Raw genomic sequence first — 13,288 nt, forward strand, 5'->3', positions numbered from 1 at the left:
TGTGTGCAATTCACCTATTGTCAGCCTAGCGGCGGTTGTTTATGCCGAGTTTGCTAAGCACGAGACTAATATCCAGTTTTTTTTTTTTTTTACATTATGCCCATATATTGTACCTGAGATGTTTCTTTTTACTAAGACCAAGTTAAAGATAATAATTGAACACATTAAATATCAATATGAGGCAACTGAAAACCATGTTTTGTCAATGGTAGTGGATGCCCCACCTAGCAACAGCAACCAACGGGCAGGACCACCATTGGCAGGACTTGATAGTGGGTGAATATTTATCCGTGTTGTTTAAAGGCCTCTCAATGAGGGACACACATTTGGGGTAGATCGGTTCATGATTTGCCATGTTTTGTAAAACGGGCCTCTCCTGCATTCTCTCATAGCCAATCAGAACGGAATATGAAAAATCTGAATGATACTGTACATATGTACATATAAGTATGACATGATTCCAGAGATTATCCATCTATCCATCTTCAACCGCTTATCCGTAGTCGGGTCGCGGGGGCAACAGCTCCACCAGTGTCCACCAACGTCTCCTCCCAGTGGGATGGTCCTTGAGGACCTCCCTGGAGAGACGCTCGAGAGGCATCCTAACCAGATGCCCGAACCACCTATGCTGGCTCCTTTCCAGGCGAAGAAGCAGCAACTCTACTCAGAACTCTAGGGAGATGCTAGCCACCGGTCGAGTAAAACTCATTTTGGCCGCTTGTATTCGTGACCTTATTCTTTCGGTCATGACCCACACTTCATGACCATAGGTGAGAGTAGGAACGAACATTGCTCGGTGGACCTAGAGCTTTGCCTTCTGGCTCAGCTCTCTTTTCGTCACAACAGTGCAGGTACAGCGAATGCAATACCGCCCTGGGCTCTGCTGCACCGATTCTCCGGCTGATCTCCTTCTCCGTCCTCCCCTCACTCGTGAACAAGACAGTGAGACACTTAAACTCCTTCACCTGGGGTAATGTCCCATTCCCTACTTGGACTGCACAATCCATCGGTTTCCTGCTGAGAACCATGGCCTCAGATTTGGAGATGATCCTCATCCCAGCCACCGTACACTCGACTGAGAACCGGTCCAGTGAGAGCTGAAGGTCTTGAACCGATGGTGCCATCAGGACCACATCATCTGCAAAAAGCAGCGAAGCAACCCTTATACCCGTATACCCTCTCCCAGCGGTGACAACTGAGACAACTTCGATAATAAACGTAAAAGAAAAAAAAAATGTTTTTTTCGCCGTTGCGACAGGAGGGAAGGGCTGGGAGGGGGACACCCTCTCTGCCACGACTTCGCCTCGAGATCCTGTCCATGAAAATCACAGGAACTCTCACTGGAAACAAATCCGCCTTACTCCCAAGCACATGGACACAGCTCTCGCTTTGGGTGTACAGAGATTGGTGTCCAGACATCATGTGTACAAATTGTACAGATGCTCTTAAGCTTGATATACAGTATACTTAACTTCATCATTAGGATGCCGTTGTGTGCCAAAAGTAGCCAATCTACAAGCTCGAGTACGAGTACAGAAAACAAGCTGAGGTAGAAGCACTGAAACACACTGACTCAAATGAATCATTTTGTAGGTGGACTGCGTCATGAATATCATCTTACTAGCAGATGGACACTCAGTAGAGCCACCATGTAATGTAGTGTTCTCAAGTTACAAATCTTGCCATCTTGATTTGTAATTGCACATTGCATGTCGTTATTTATTTTTAAAGTATCTCACGTATCTAGCCACAGTAACTGAAGTATTTGTCAAGTAGGCCAATTGCTGTGAATGTGTTGTCCACTTTTTTTTTTTAACTTCAAAATCTGGACTTCCTATTTTGAGAATTTTGGGCAAACATGTTGAAAAATATTCATATACATACATTTTAATGCCAAAAACACAATTATGACAATTAAATTAGTCAATCAAAATGTCATAACCGTGACAGCTCTGCACACAATCCAAGATGCTGGCACAAGTTACAAATCATAACAACATCAACAGGGCAGCAAACAAAGCCAACTGTCACTCTAAGCGTGTCTCAGGGCATGTGACTGGGCATGCCAGGATGGCGTACAGTACACCCACACCATACTGTAGGTATGCGCCTTAGCACCCGCATAGTGGTGCACCCATGCACCGTGCTAGGAAGTGTTTCTGTAAACAGGCAGTGTGGATGTTCAGGCAACATCAGCTACTACAGTCACCAGTTGTATAAGCCTACAGCTAATAACAATAAATAATGGTATTTTGAATGTCATCTACCTCAAAACTCTCATGATACACATATAGTCAAGTGAAATATCATCCATTGTTGGAGGTGTAGTGGTTAGAGCACACACCTTCCGTGGGTTCGAACCCTGCCTGGTCTTGTGAGGAGTCACATCTGAAACATGTCCTGAACGGGAGTCTCCAGGGGTGCTCTTATCATCGTACATAATCCAAAAATATATATCAATAAATTAACATCATTATTTCTCTGCGAGGTACGAATATATTCGTTCCCCCCAGCTGTGGGACGTTATCAGCCAGGTACGAAGTACGAACATGTTCGTGCCCCCTCGTATTCTCCATGTATACAGTATAGTGGTTGAGCCCCGCAGCAGCTGTTAACATTGATCCGGTTGCTCGTCACCACCAGCTATGGGACGTTACAACTCCTCTCCGTTTACCCACCCTGGGCAAGACCGCGACTGAAAAGACTATCAGCGGAAGTGCGGGATTTTAGCGGAAGTATTGCCGAAGGAAATGGCGTTGATGCTTTACAAATCAGTTTACATTCTCCACGAATGAAACAAGTGTTGTGATTGGTCGGGAAAATATCGTATCCGGGGGAAATACATCTGACGGATATTCCGGAGGATACAACCGCCGATAGCTTCTCAGCCTTAGGTTGTGACCAGGATTTTCTTTTCGCAGATAAGTAAGCCTGGGACCGAGGCTACCGTTTACCTCGGTTCCAAGCAGGGTTTTCAAAGAACCTCCATAAGTCGGAATCTAAGAGAGCTGTCCTTGGTGATCCTCAGCCATCCAAAGTTCGGATGTCATTTGTGACTTTGTCCCGAAATGTAAACATTTCTGCTGCCAGGTAAACAGTGTGCGTTAATGCTAATGACAGCAAATGATTTTATATTTTTTTGCAAAAGGGTGAAGTGTCCCTTTAACTACAATTATTCTAACAGCAAAAAAAAAGAGTTGAATTACTATACTTCCTCAGGAATTATTATTTTTCAACCATCAAAAATATATATAAAAAATATATAATAAAAAGAAATGTGAATCTCATCTCATGCATGTTTGTGTTAGACCAGAATCTACACTATAGCTGTATATAAAAACAGATGATATGTTGATATCATAGACTGTAAAAAATATGGACAAAGCGTTCCCCGGGTCTAACATGGACGTAAAATGAAGCCTGTTATTCCTGCACTGTAAGTCGCCATCTTTCTAGATCCGTTTGGGCCCAGCTGGCCATTGGCTAGCTCCGTTTGGGCCCAGCTGGCCATTGGCTTCCCCCCTTCTTCTCTGTTGGTTTTTATTTTGACTCGAGTGGGTGGGGACTCCCGATCATGGTCATTTATTTTATAAATGGGACCATAATTTTCCAAAAAGAATATTATGACATTAGAAATGAGACTTTAAACTAGTGACTGGAAGCAGAAAGTATTCATGACCATGTTTATTAAGGTAATACAGTCTAGGTGAAGTTGGGCACAAATACATGGACTTCTATGGGGCTATGGGTTTTTTGGGTCCAGTGACAGCGCCACAACAGGCCATTATATGAACTTTCAGGAGTTTCAGGCTTCACAAAATATCTGTCTGACTGCCCCCCTGGTTGATATGCATTATACTCCGCCAAAGAAACGGGGGTTTCGATTCGCTTCCAATCGCACTTGATTTCGATTCGGTGCAGGTGGGAATGCAATCCGTAGCAAATAAAGGAAATGAAGCAAACTATGTGGCGGATAAGGAACTGCACAGTTGGAGGCAGAGAAGGGATATTACTTTTACGCAGTACAAAGATGTCCCGTTAGGTTACCATGTGACGTGGTCAAATAAGGAGACCGAAGCCCGCATCGAAATATGAGGACGAGCACATTTATCTATGGCTTAAGGAAACACATAAAAAACACTGCAGTGTACAGAATATTCTGTCTGTCTGTCTTGCGTAAACATGGAGGACTGTCACTGTGTGTGGGGATCCGAGTGGAGACTTTCTTCATCTTGTTTAAATATAAATACTTCAAAATTAAAACACATGTTTAGCTCAGAATGATTTATAAACTGTATAGCTAACATGGCATATGCATAATAATTGTAGGCTATATGGTGATCGGATCATCAATGGGACTCTGGGAGTAGCTATTGTAAACTTTGGATCATTTTGCGCTCCCGTCTCTGCTGTGCCTCGTTCATGTGCCCAAAAGAACAGTGGCTGGCTGGCACGCACGCGTGAATTTAATACATTGATAAAATTCCCTGCTTCGTTTCCTTGCTGCGCTTGACAAGGCAAACCACAGCAAATTAAATATGAAAGAATCGCAACTTCTCCACCCATTCACATCGAGTATACCGAAGTATTAGGTGAGAATGTGACCTTAGTGTAACACCAGCACAGAGCACAGTGCAGTACAGACTACGGTGTAGCACATGCACAGGTGCATGATGAGAGGCAGTACAGAGTACAGACCACATAGTCCTACAGTCAATAGTCCGACAACCAATAGTATGACAGCCAATAGTCCGACAACCAATAGTCCCACAGCCAATAGTCCAACGGCGACAACCAATAGTCCGACAGCCAACAAACACAATCAGCGCCGGGATTTCTTTCAAAATAACAGCTCGGGGTGTGGTGAAGATAGGGCCACTTTAACGCTTTTACTCTGTAAGCCCCCCCAAAAAAACATGAGAAATACTTGTGCTTGCTTACCTCGCTATCGTTACAATAAAAATCGCTGAATAATCCCTCGCGTTCATATTTTGAACGAGAGGCATGTTGGAAGTCAGCTTAGTATAATTATCTGGTCAAAACCACGGAGAGCTCACTAGATTAGCAGATATGAGGCATTCTTTCTGATCCGTATCCGGGAAGTGAACGACAATGCGCATGCGCGAAGAGTAAGGAGTATGGTGCAGAAGGAGAGGCCAACTATTTTTCTCTCTTTTGATATCATTGAAAATGCGCTAGGACACGCCCTAGCAACCCGTCGGTTGGTTCCCACACGTCGTACGGTCTAAATGGGTTAATAGTCCGCCATCTCAACAGCACCACTCAGTTCAGATGGGTCTGATTTTTAGACAGTGCATGACTGTGTTGAAGTCGAGATGTATTATTTATAATGCTTTTGTCAAACATGGTTTCTTGTGGCAATTAGAGTAAACAAGATACCTAAATTAACAAATAAGAAAGACATCTGAAAAAAGTTAAAAGGAGAGAAGAGAGGAAAGTGCCAACTTGTGACAAAGAAATATCTGTCTCATCAGTTCATCATTGGTGGTGAGGCCCATATTGACTGGTTGTTACTGGGTTATACATACATATGTCCATCTCTTTCCACCTTTCTTGAAACCGCAGTGATGGAGATTGTACTATAAAGAATTTCACCCACATCTTTACACCTCTAAGTCTAAACCTGTGATGTGAGTTAGAGTAGCTTAGAACCAATGGGATGACTTGCTTGTCTCCGTAGCATTCTAGAAGACCTTGTCCAGATAGGTGGGAATGGCCAGACGCTGCATTCCCTTGCTTGTGGACATTTCTATGGTCTATAGCGTCTGACCCATGGCAGTTTGCCATATTCTGGTGGGTTACCTTGACAACAAGGAAGGAGCCTGCTATAAACTTAAGTTGAGTGTGACAAGCCACGTAAAATGCACTCATGACATTTGTCACTCTGCACTGTCTTATCTAATTAAAAGTAGAAAGCCAATAATCCTTTATCAGTGGTCTTGCGGCTACCATTGTAAGACCACTTTTGAATGTTACATTTATGATATTGAAATCTATCGCAATAGTAATTATACCAAGAAGTGAACAAGACAAGAAAATACAGGAACCTGACTCCATAGAGCTGTCTGTTTACATATCAATAGAGAATTCGTAGCACTCTTTTCACTACAAACTTGTTGCTCACGGCTCCAACAACACCAACTACAAAACACTAAGCTTATTACTGAAACCTGAATAAACCCACCCCAGCTTCTATAACAGAACGCCAGCGCTTACATAAGTGACAAGAGGCCAATATGACACTGACACAATTGTGGATACATGAAAGGTAGATATATTTATTTAGTCAACCTTAAAGTGAAACAAGTACAACAAAAGAGAGGTCTGTGAAAATTATTCAAAAACTGCTGAGATGAAAGGACCTTTTTAGACGCTGGATTTGAATGCTAATGTTGTTGTAGCATAGATAGACAACAAACTAGGCATGATGGAAAAGTGCCATTTTATTCTATAATACCACATGATTTGCATTATCTACTTATTACTGTTATTACTAGAGGAACTTTGAGATCCTGTGAACATAAAAAATAAGTTGTTTTTCACAATACTAATAAGTCTATAAACTCTATGAACCCTGAGTGAGAAGAACCACAAGAAACCTCCTTTGATCTCAGGCCCAGCCGCCCAACAGCCAGTGTTGTGAGAAATCAACAGGTGACCCTCCTGTAGAGCTGGACAAACAATGTACTCTCGCCAAGGCAACATGTACGTAGGCTCAAATAGAGCATAATGCCCAGTAGCTCCTGTAGCCTTCAATTATATGTGAAGTGTTATTAATTCCTTCAAAAGGGAAAAGAAAGTGGCAACAGTAACACAAATGGAATTCTGTCCACTCTGAATCAGTGGCATGGCATGTGACACATCAGCCAGACAGAAAACTGCCCGTGTCCAGAAATAGGCTGAAGGTATGCTGCGTGAGATGCAACCGCCTAAACATAAGCGCACGTGCACACGCACACAATCAATGTCTTCTTTTGAGAAATGCACATGAAATATCCTCCAGCCCACCACCCTCATCACAGCACCTTGTCTCCACATGCCCAAATAGAAGTTGTGTTGATTCCATTCAATTACAATGCAGGGCAGCATTCCTTCTGAATGACCTCACATCTAGGTAATCAAAACCATGCCAGAGAGGATTAGACAGAAGTAAAGAGGGAGTAATATGCATGTGAAGGAAGGAAGGTCTACATTGGCCCATCTGGACAATTCATCTACCTGGTGTGCTCTCATGTTATATCTTTTATATGCTCACCTTAGCTTCATATTAGCAAACATGTGAACACATACACCATGCATAATAATCAATGGTTGCATAGATTATAGGCCATCACGGCTCAGCCTGTGAGTTGGAAGATACCCGGTTCAATCCTCTGCTCCTCCTAACTTTGTTTCTGGTTTCTTCTTTCTGCAAGACACTAAAACTCTGCTCCTGATGAACAAGTTGGTGCCCTGCATGGCGGCCTCTGCCATAGATGTGTGAATGGGTAAAAATAATTGTACAGTGCTTTGGATGAAGGCACGATAGAAATACAGGGCGTTTACATCTCAGTCAGTACAGACCATCTCAACAAAGTTAATCTCATATCATTCCTTGGTTACTCAGAGTAACTTCACTGTTCTACTTCTTTTTTAACCCATTAATTTAAGACACATTATGACAAGTGTCACCTTAGCTTTTAACCGATATTTCAACTTATTTTCTTTTTTTAACTGAAATCTTTGCTTCTGGAGGTCCCTGGAACTAAATGTTTTCAGATGGGGGTCAGCGGCCAAATAAAGATAATTGTGTAGCTCCGTGACATGGAAAAGTCTGACATAGAAACAGTTTTTTTTTCTTTGACATTTGTAGAATCTGGTCTCAGGTCTTAATGGGTTAGGGACATCATGGAACGATACCTGGCCTCTAATATACAGTAGCATCCCATTATGGCCAAACATGACTTCTTGACACACAGACATCATTCCAAATGACTGTGTTCTACAACTTTTGTCTGATGACTCAATGTTATGTCACCCCTATGCCATTTCAGCTTGACTCAACTGCATGGCATTAAAATAATGTCACCAACATTTTCCAAGAAACCCGTCATTCTGTTGGTGACATCATTTATCTTTATCGTTCAGATTCCCCAAAATACCCCCCCTCGCTTTGGATAAAGGCTCTATAATCTATATGCACCATCTACAGCAGATCTACAAGTTCACAACGGATCGATTACTCGAATGTGACACATTGTGAGCTTTATATATCTGCTATTTACATCATGCAACACCAGTGTGCAACTAAGTATACATAAAGCTTTAAGTGACTGAGGATGTCAATGCAGGATGTAATAAGACTGTATCAGCAAGGAACAGTCTGTTGACAACTACATGGATAGGGAATAGGGATGTTGTAGTAGGGGTGCAGTCATTACAAAGACCAAGGGACATTTGAGAGTTCAGCGTGCAAAAGGCATTGTTCTACACAGAAGTGGAAAAAAGTGACAAGATGAGTCATCCTTCATTCCTTCATCATATTCCCCTCAAGTGGGCAAATGCGTGTGTGGTGCACTGCAAACCAAGAGAATCGTACAGGCCTGAAGGCTTGAGCCAAATAGTGAGAGGTTCAGGTGGCTCTGTTATGCTGGGGGGGGTCCCACTTATCACTGCAGATCAATACAAAGTTTCTGAGTTTTCCGAGAAATTGAAAATGCTGCCAAGAGATTAACACTGACAAAATACATGGTTCCAAGCTATCAGGAAGCAGATTGTGTTTTCCTATACAAATAGAGGCGGTCTTATGTGCAGGAGTGGAGATTTATTTTGCTAAATGCCCAGATTCCGAATAGTCCATGACCAATAACCCACCCAGCATGACTCAGACAGCCCCCCCAACACCCCCATCATTCAACACAGTTCTGTGAGGGGAAATCCTTGACTCAAAAGCCAGCTGTTAGTCTTTTCCCCTGACAGCTGACTTCTAGAAACTTCTGCAAAGGATGTAGGTGCTTTTCTGCTGTCAACATCTCAATTTTACCCACGTTAATATCCCCAGAGTCTAGACAACAAGCATTTGTGAGAAAGGCTGGGTCTGTCTCCTTACTCACCTACGAAAAGTAAGTGTGCATGGCCCAAATTATATATTAGTTTAGACATCCAAGAACAATCTCATCTGAACCCATATCCCAAACAGATTTTGCTAATTTGTCAGCACAGATCACACATTGGTTGTTTCCCACAATACATTTCTGTAGCAGGAGTCCAGTGCAGACTGTCTGATAGATAGTCTTCTCACAAAATATCCTGTGGTTTGTGCAAAAGTCTATTAGCTTGCTTGCTTGATCAGTGTCATGGCATTCCACCATGCTGGTACTAGTGCTGACGGGTCAAGAATAGCTGTGATACCGTTTGTACAGGAAACTACAATATATCATACATATGTCAGTAACGTAAAATAAATCATTCACAATAAAAAGAGATAAAATGTTAATAATAACTAATGCTGTGGTTTTGTATAAATATGATAAATATATATTGCAGTGTGAAAAATCTATATAATTATATCCACAATAAAGTAGTTATTAAAAACAATTTAAGTCAACTGAAATATTCTATGCGCTTCGACTTGGTGTGCACTGCTCAGCCAAATGGTCTGCTGGGTTCTTCCTCATGACAGAAATCTATGCTAGTACAAACTGATCTCATTAGCATTACCTATACAGTTAATGGGCTTTTTTAACCCTCATTTCATTTCATTAGCCCCCCTCCGTCACAGTCGCGCGCACGCACGCCGAAACACTGCAGCCAGACGTACACAGCTGCATGCAGTAGTAATAGTGAAGTGAAGGCTACTGGAATTAAGACTCAGCATAACATCATATCCTTTAACGACAGTCGACATAATTTCCTTCACAGACACGTACTTCAACTAAAAACCAAAAGGCCTTTAACTAAAGACTCATCATGAAATGATGAAGGAGAAGCGACATACATGTAGCCTACAGTACTAGCTTAATATTGGCTTGGCAGCCAGCTGGCGTGTTGCTGCAAATACTTCAGGTACGGAAGGAACTGATACCATAATAGTGATTTACATGGGAACACAACTGTTGATCACACGCTATGAATTGTGTGCTGCTGGAATTAGCAGCAGTGATTTAGACTTATTAATTATTACTACTTCAGGAATAGTTCTACATCCTGTAAGTGTACCTAACATCCCAGTGATGCATTTCTTTATTTTATTCTAGCTTAAGTCAATTAAGTCTTGCATTACCCTGCTTGGCATATTTTAGACTTATCTTTAAACTTAGACAATTAAGTTAGCTTTATTCGAGCCCAAAATTCCAATTTATTGTTGCTGCATTTAAGTGAAAAGAACAGAACTAACGTTGAGAAGCTGTTGACCTTACTTTATCGTCAGACTCGTCTAGCATAAGATGGCTCCTCAAGAAAGCCTTAACATTTTCAATAATCTTAATATATTTACCCAAACGGAATGTTAGACACTATTTACTAAGTGTGTTTAGTGTAACGGGCCTTGTGGGAAGTCGAACTGTAGTATCCGCATAGTGCATATACTGGTTGCCTTTCTTTTTCATGTTCTCAGTACTAACAGGACAGGAGAAAATCAGGACAAAGCTATTTTATGGGAGGTAGACAACTGACCTGGATGAACTGGATAGTTAGAGCTGATTTCCCGACACCGCCACCTCCAACCACAACCAGCCGATACTTCTCCTGCACCGAGCCGTCCTTCCAGCCAGCCATCGGGGACACTTCTGTGCTCGCCGCTGCCTAAACCACAGTGAGCTGAGCAGACACCCACTTTTCAGCAAACTGAAAGGCCCTGCAGTTAAAAAGAAGAAGAAGAGACCAAAGCAGAGACGAAATAGCTCCAAAAAGGCAATAAATAATCCGTTGTGGAAACGGACGATGCGGATTGTGACGGGGTTCCCGGTTACGTTACGGGCTCCCGTCCATGCACGCATACATACGCCCTCTTATTTCAATCGTGTCTAGTCTACTCTTCTCGTCTACTCTGCGATGTGAGATATACGAGTCCGATTGGAGTAATGAACTGCTCCAATAAATCTCTGTCACTAGGTGGCGCTTCTACACCCCCACAGAGTCCAGACAGAGTCTGCAATTACACTTGCACTTTAGTGTAATCCAAATCATAGGGGAGAATTAGCCCTCCAAGCAGAACCCAATGGTACTGAAGTTTCTGACATTTTTGACGACACAGACCATGGGGTCCTGTTCCAGCAGTATCCTGCCACCTGGTATGCGGACATAAAACAAACAAACAACGTGGATAACGCCTGTCTGCGCTCTTTGACGACTTTTTTTCGTGTGAGGGCTTCTGAATCTGTGAAGTATAAGTACCTATACATGCCGCTGCGAATATCTCCTGTGGCGCGGAAGCCGTTAAGTATTTTTAATCTTTGTTTGACCGATTTGGTCGCTTTGATTCTTCTCTTCCTTCCTTGTTTATTGACACCTCATTGTACCGCCTATCTGGCTAGCTAGTGGCGCTATAGCTATGACAGAGCAGATCAGAGGCAGGGACGTAGCCGCACAAGCCAACCGCACACCGGGAGGCGGACAGGCGGTACAATAAACGGTAAACAAACAAGAAGAAATAAAGCAACCAAATCGGTCAAACAAAGATTAAAAATACTTAACGGCTTCCGCGCCACAGGAGATGTTCGCAGCGGTTTGTATAGGTACTTATAGTTCACGAATTCAGAATAACTCAAACAAAAAAAGACCGTCAAACGCCCCAGATACGATGTTACAGAGCATATTTATGTCCGTTCCAAAATTCCCATACGAAAATATAAATCTGGACAGGGACCCTACACAAAGCGACATCCACATTTCAGAAAAGCTTTATGGAGGGTTCCAGAGGGGCTAGGGGAGAATGTGAAGGTGAGATGCACTTTTGCATGGTTACCATAGTGCAATCATAGATCCCCCCATAGATAATACAGGCCAGGCCTAGTTGAGTCGACAAACTATTGATAACTTAAGTGAAAAAAGTGTTTTTTAGCACAATTAATTTAAAGTTGATCTTGAAACAAAGAACTCGTTTCCATCCTACACAATTCATAGAATATTTTTCTTCATAAATAGTAATGAAATTTATATTTTGTCACACAGAATATTATCATGAAGATGCTGCTGTTAGAAGCTGCATAATGAGTGTTCATCATCTAACCTAGTGCCAGACAGTGCCACTGGTTATCCCGTTATCCTCATTAGAATTAAACCAACAATCAATCAACCAGCCCCCCACCCCCATCTCGCAGTTATGCGCACAGCCGCACACATTCATGCATATGCACGTAAACGTTGATCATCATAATGATTTGAAGCTTGTGGTTTGGATGCATGCATCATGTAACAGTTACCGTACCGTCACGTGTGGCAAAGTAAATCGATGAATTGGCTTTTTATCGTTGTGAAACTGATATGTTAACTTAACATGATAGTTTGACATTCATTGTTGACATTGTTCATACACAGACAGTAAAAAAATAATAATAATAATACAAATAATAGTTGTATTCACGCGTGTAGGTTTTCCACAGTAGAGGTTACAGCGTCCTCTGGTGGCAAAACAAAATACTATAAAAGTACTTTGTAATAAGTTGTAAAGCTATGATGACATACTTGTGGAAGCTCAAGCAATGTTTGTTAGGAATTGATGTGTGTGTAAACAAACAGGAACATATAAGGTATGGTGGGGAAGACACCAGTACTCAACCCTCAGTAGTTGTGGTACTTTTAAAATGTTATACACAATAACACAAGTGTGTATGCTGCAGTATTTTCTGACCTCAAAGCCACTTTGTCAAAGCCCCATTCACTGAATGGCATTCAGTCACTATCAAAGTTCCTGGAGTGACAGCTCTTGCACACATTATTGTCAGTGCATAACCACTAGGTATGTGAATCTTTAAGATTCCCTTTATTTGCTTAGAAAATATTAGAAAACATCGGTGAATGGGATAATAGGTGTCTGTGAACACTAATCCACATATATGGAGGTAAAACTTAAAGATAAGAATGAACTACAAAAGTATCTTAAATTTATGGAAGCAAATTAACATTATGATTGCACCAGATTTTCACTTTATCCATGTTTTAAAACCGTTTTAGGAAGACACGGCTGTCCAAAATACTTCAACTGCAACATAGCATCGCGTATTTCAATAAAATAAAGAAAAATGACAGCCTGAAATCAGTCCAGTGTAAATGTATCAATTTGTACCAT

General features: G+C 41.8%; 1 protein-coding gene across 1 annotated transcript in view; it reads right to left on the bottom strand.

Annotated features, from left to right (window-relative positions):
- Window positions 1-11,062, bottom strand: part of rras2 (RAS related 2) — a 37,036-nt gene extending 25,974 nt beyond the window's left edge. Inside the window, exon 1 of the mRNA XM_083794378.1 lies at window positions 10,675-11,062. Coding sequence (XP_083650504.1) covers window positions 10,675-10,776 — 102 coding nt within the window. The 5' untranslated portion in view covers window positions 10,777-11,062. The remainder of the gene's footprint in view (window positions 1-10,674) is intronic.
- Between the last annotated feature and the right edge of the window lie 2,226 nt (window positions 11,063-13,288).

The sequence above is a fragment of the Protomyctophum parallelum genome (genome assembly GCF_964188405.1).
Source record: "Protomyctophum parallelum genome assembly, chromosome: 2".
Lineage (NCBI taxonomy): Eukaryota > Metazoa > Chordata > Actinopteri > Myctophiformes > Myctophidae > Protomyctophum > Protomyctophum parallelum.